Here is a 6,120-nt window from a genome sequence, read left to right on the forward strand (position 1 = left end):
AACTTTCAGCGTTATGCTAGTTTAATTTTTTTTTCAAATGAAAACTTTGGCTGGGGTAGACTTGACTTTTCAATAAATGTGCATTGCAGAAGAACTTCGTAAACACCTGAAAAATGTGCCAAACAGTTAAAAGTGGACGGCCATGCACGGTGACATCCTCTTAGTAAAACTGAGGCAAGTTGGATCAACGTTTAAACGTGCAGACTAGATGTCACACTGGGCGCACCTTTACGTTGCAACTTTGTATCTTTTCGAAAAAGTTACAACTTTGTACTTCTTTTGAAGGTGCAAATAAGAACCATTTGGGGTCCAATTTACCAATTATGCACCTTATATGTGCAACTTTGCACCTTTCAGAGAAGTGTATTGCACATGCTCTGCTAACGTGCGAATTGGGAAGTCCCTATTGTATTCAAGTTCCTTCTGAGAACTAACAGACTCAATGCAGCTGCTGGTCTCGAATCCTAGTCTTGCGTTTTCCTTTTGTGGGAAGATGTGCGATGAAAGAACGCAACGGAGCCTTTTTACTTCCTGGCAAAGACTCATCAGAAGCATCTTTGCTTTGTTCATTCATAGCCATAGTCACACAAGATGCTTTAAGTTTATCTGTCTGATTCGAGCAGTTCGTTCCTCCACCCTTGGGGATAACATCCAACCTCCATCCCCCACCGCTGTCGTGTTGTTCATCTTCAAAGAACAATTTCTCTCGTTGGAACATATCTACAAGTGACCCGATAGGAGAAACCGGACGAAAAGTGAGAGAGTCTGCACGATGTGCTATGTGTGATGACTTGGAGAGAAGTAAGGGGATGGCTTCTTCCAGAATAATTTCAAGTCCTTCAACTTGCGTTGCATATTTAGATAGTGACAGATCTGGCTGGTGTAGGCTTGTTAGACCCTCGTTTACAAGTGTAGCCTTGTTAGTTAACGTCTCTTGGATGCCATAATGGCTGCCAATTATATCTTCCAACTCCTGACAGAGTGTTTTGTCACATGTATTGCATTCTTCGAGTAATTCATCTCTCCTTCTTCGTAATTGCTCTTCTGCAGTGTCGTAAGTACTTACAATTTTTTGTCGTCGTTGAGACACAATATTTTTCACTTTTCGGAGCTTCTCATGCACAAACGATAAGTTATTTTGAATATCAACAGAGATTTGTTCTATTTTCAGTAAAAGACAATCTATTGTCTTTTGCTGAATTTCTTCATACCCAGTCATCTCGTTGACTTCATGTCCGTCTTCCTTGTGTTCGACCTCCCGACATCTGCAACAGATCCGAACCAGACATGTAGTGCACACGAACTGCTGCAGTTCCTGTGGATGTTCAGGGCATGTGAATTTCTTTTTGACAACTCCCGCCTCAATGTCTCTTACTTTCACCGTCTCGTGGCAAGCATTCCGTTTGTATCTATTGTGGTGTTGCAAGCAATCTTCGCAAAGGAACTCAGAACAGTTCTGGCAGTAGTATGTTGCAATGTCTTGATCATCACCATCGCAAACCGTGCAAGTTTGAATGGCGGTTGCTCCACTCCCTTTGATACGTTCAGCCTTAGCATCTGATCTCCTTTTGAAATCTTCTACAAGGGACTTGACAATAAGATTTGTTGGAAAGTTACTCACATCATTTCCAGGAACATTTGCATCTTGGTGACACACTGGACAAGTTAACCCGGAATCAGCTTGCAGAAAAGAGTGAAGTTCCTTCAAACATCTTTCGCAAAAAGAATGTGCACATGGTAGAAGTTTAGGATTGCAGAGTAGATCATGGCAGATGGGACATTCGAGATGGTCTAATAGTTGTTTCGATGAAGCCATCTTTTGCATCAGAATCTAGAATTCAAGAGATAATTGAATTCAGCGTCTCATTTTTGAATTCTTTTCAAGTGGAATACTTTTAAAAAATCAAAAGAAAATTGTGATCTCATCTCGTGTTTTGTGTACGTAGTTATTTCTGTCAACATTGTGAAATCAAATGAGCAAATATTGGATATTAATATGAAACCTTTGGCAGGGTCAATTATGCTGTTAGTAATGCGGACAAATGCCTTACCAAAGGGCATCTGCATACGGACTGCGTTTCAAACCCGCATTGCGAGACCAGCACTCTATCAACTAATCCATTGAACTCTTAACAGCATAATCAATTTGGCGACTAAATCATTCTTTAATACCCAATATCCCTAAGAATCTTTTTCATCGAAAATACACAACCTAGAGAGGATGAAATAAAACATTAACATATTTTGTGGTTATATATTACACACTAAGAAATAAAGAACCCCAGAGGTTGATTCAAAATCAGCACCTATTTGGGGTTCGAAAATTGAACCCTGCTGTTGGGGTTCATTTTTGCACCCTGCGGGTTCAAAACTGCACCCCTAGGGGTTCAATTTAAAATTTAGGGTGCAGTTTTGAACCCACACCGCAGGGTTCAATTTTTGAACCCCAAATCAGGTTTGTTTTTAACCCATAGGGTGCTGATTTTGCATCAACCTTTCGGGGTTCAATTTTAAACCTTTATTTCTTAGTGTGTACATGCCCACAGAGTTATTTTTCCCAAGCGTAAACTACATCATGATCTAGCAGGTGTTATCTAGTTGTGCACTGAAGAAATGGGATACATCCGTGAATCTGGATAAAAACTATCTTAGAAAAACTTGGTCTAAAGCAATGAAATAATTTACTCACCAAGTGTCACGGAATATTGTAGAAAAAATATTTGGACGAATTTGTAGGCACTCCGGAGGCATCCCAGAAAGGACGACAACTGTCAAGCACTTCACTACCCTCACAGTCAGTTCCCTAACGATAAACCTTACCGTTTCTCACCACTTACCTCAGTGTTCCTAAATCCGCAGACGGTATACTCCAAACAAAAATTATGTATTTCGTACCGGTTTCATACAATCACAGGCAATCACTCAGTATTTACATTGAATAAATATGTGACTTTGAGCTCTTTCAGACCTTATATAAACTTTCTTTTATTATAGTCATGGGCAGAAATCCCAGGGGACGCGTCCCTGTTACACCCACAAATGTAATAACCGCCCACAAATGTAATAACGCCCACAAATGTAATAACACTTTACCCACAAATGTAATAACGCCCACAAATGTAATAACGCCCACAAATGTAATAACACTTTACCCACAAATGTAATAATTTTTGATCGCCCACAAATGTAATAACACTTTACCCACAAATGTAATAACGCCCACAAATGTAATAACACTTTACCCACAAATGTAATAATGCACTTTACCCACAAATGTAATAATGGCTTTACCTACAAATGTAATAAATTTGAAGTGATTTTTGGCGAATTCGTTCTAAACTAATATCCTATAGTAATGCGTTCATATAGCACAAAAGTTCAAAGTCTTTTTCCAGACCCGGTTAATTAAATATTACAGTACAAGTCCAAGTCTTTTTCCAGACCCGGTTTTTCAAAATTATAATATACGTCCAAAGTCTTTTTACCAGAACCGGTTGTTTCAAAATTATAATATACGTCCAAAGTCTTTTTTCCAGACCCGGTTAATTCAAAAGTTATAATATACGTCGGTGAGGGGTAAAGACAACACTCTAAGCCCAAGCATTTTAAGTGGGTTTAATTTTGAAGATTGGTCTCAGCTGTCATTTTTTTTCAATATTTCTTTATCTTTTAAATAACCGGGTCCAGACGAAAGACTAAGCATAATACTCGTGTTATTCCACAAGAATAAGAATATGAGTCTTTTGTTTTTAGGATTGTTTAAATCATTTTTAAATCACCGGGTCTGAAAACATGCATGGTCTTAATTTGGAGGATTGTTCATTTGTTGGTTCTTAGATTCGTTGTTGGGGGTTGAGTTTTATTGATTTTTTATTCCTGAAATAATTGTGTCTGGAGGAAAGTCGATCTTCGACAATCGGTCTTCATGTTGTTCCACAGTAATTAGATATTGGGTATTCGTTTTAGAATATTTGTAAAAACTATTTTATTTTTCAAATAGTAACCAAGTCTGGAGAAAAGATGTCTGCTTTACCCACGCATTATTACAATGTTTTGTAGGGTTAGTAGTATTATTCTTAAAAATACATATTTTTACTGGGTGAAACTTTGGAAATTTGGTCTTAGATTCGAAGTTTTTCAGTTACTTTTTTTGATAGCCGGGTCTGGAGGAAAGAGTACGTTTTAAAACTCGTGTTATTCCACAAGAATAAGAATATAAGGTCTTATGTTAGAAGATTTTTTTTCGTAACTGTTTTAGGTCTGGAATAAAGACAACACTCTAAACCTCTTTTAAAACCGGTTCTTAGGTTGAAGGTTTGTTTGGTCTTAGACTTTGATTTTTTATAATTCTTACTATTAGCGGGGTTTTTTTTAGAAAAAATGGTCGGGCTGAAAGACTACGCTATATCCAGCATTAATAAGATTATGGGGTCTTTATACTGTTTTAAAACTGTTATTCATAATGTTTAAATAACAGGTAACCGGGTCTGGAGAAAAGACTACGCTTGATTCTCAATTTACTCTTATTGCATATATTCACAATATACACCGTATAAGTTGAAACAACAACAAAGACATTAATTCCACAAGTTTTAATTAACTGGGTCTGGAGAAAAGACTAAGCTCGATTCCCATTTTTTCCACAGGAATATCATTATCGTATCTTAGTTTGGACTTATATTATAAATTTTGAAATAACTGGGTCAGGAAAAAGACTTTGGACTTATTAAAATTCTTGAAACAACCGGGTCTGGAAAAAAGACTTTGGATTTATATTATAATTTTTGAAACAACCGGGTCTGGAAAAAAGACTTTGGACTTATATCACAATTTTTTAAACGACCGGGTCTGGAAAAAAAGACTGGACTTTTATTATATTTTTTTAAACAACCGGGTCTGGAAAAAAGACTTTGGATTTATATTATAATTTTTGAAACAACCCGGTCTGGAAGAAAGACTTTGGACTTGTACTTTGATGTTTTATTAACCCGGTCTGAAAATAAGACTTTGCACTTTTGTGCTATATGAACGCATTACTATAGGATTTTAGTTTAGAACGGATTCGCCAAAAATCCCTTCAAATTTATTACATTTGTGGGTAAAGTCATTATTACATTTGTGGGCGATCAAAAATTATTACATTTGTGGGTAAAGTGTTATTACATTTGTGGGCGTTATTACATTTGTGGGTGCAACAGTCCCCCCTACCCAAAGTAGTAGGGGACACAATATCAAATGTCCCCCTACTTTTTTCGGTCTTAAAGAAATTTATCATTCAAAATCGAAATAAAATATGTATTTTGGACGAGATGACCTCACTTGACTATTTTGATAAATTAAGCAAAACTTTGAAATGTCGTAACTTTCTTATTTACATCCGATGGTGATGAAATTTTCAGTGTTATGTTTGTTTGAGTTTTTTCTTTATTCAATCAACTCTTTGTTGGGGTGGTCTTGTTCTTTAAAATCTATCCTTGTTAGAATTTGGGCAAGGGTTCGGGCCTGATTGTTAGTCATCTTTCTGCCTACGTTCTATTTCTTTCTTCTTTCATTCTTGTTTTTACATAAATAAAAAAACAATTCATTACATTTCGATTCAAAACCAATTGTCTATAATCTTCGCATACTCTTATTGGCTCGAACCCCCCTTTTCTCCCCCCCCCCCTCTCTCTCTCTCATTAACTCTCTCCCAACGTTCTTTTAATATCTCTCTTATCAAACGCCTCTCTGTGTGTTTTGTACATAGAATGACATTTACACAAAACAAATGTACTCATTCTCATTTCATTGCACATACTGATCCAATATTTCACAACTTAAAAACATTGAAAATTGAAGATACTAACATTTATCAAACGGCCATATCTATGTTTAAATTTTCATCCAATATTATCCCCATTCCATTTCCCAATTTTTTTGTTTACAACAAAGAAATTCACAAATATCCAACACGACATTCAACAGATCTTCACTTAACCAACCCAAGAATATTACTCGCTCATAAGACGATACGCCACCATGGCCAAAATATTTGGAATGCCTTGCCATATTATATTAAACAATGTACATCTCTCTATTCGTTTAAAGCTTTGATGAACAAATTTCTTATTTCTAAGTAAA

At 36.4% G+C, this 6,120-nt stretch overlaps 1 protein-coding gene across 1 annotated transcript; it reads right to left on the reverse strand.

The window, feature by feature from the left end:
• Nucleotides 1-439: 439 nt before the first annotated feature.
• LOC121406835 (E3 ubiquitin-protein ligase TRIM33-like) lies at nucleotides 440-1,825 on the reverse strand. The gene has a single exon (XM_041597706.1). It carries the CDS (start codon nucleotides 1,823-1,825, stop codon nucleotides 440-442), a length of 1,386 nt encoding a protein of 461 aa, XP_041453640.1.
• Between the last annotated feature and the right edge of the window lie 4,295 nt (nucleotides 1,826-6,120).

This window comes from Lytechinus variegatus, chromosome 2 (genome assembly GCF_018143015.1).
Source record: "Lytechinus variegatus isolate NC3 chromosome 2, Lvar_3.0, whole genome shotgun sequence".
Lineage (NCBI taxonomy): Eukaryota > Metazoa > Echinodermata > Echinoidea > Temnopleuroida > Toxopneustidae > Lytechinus > Lytechinus variegatus.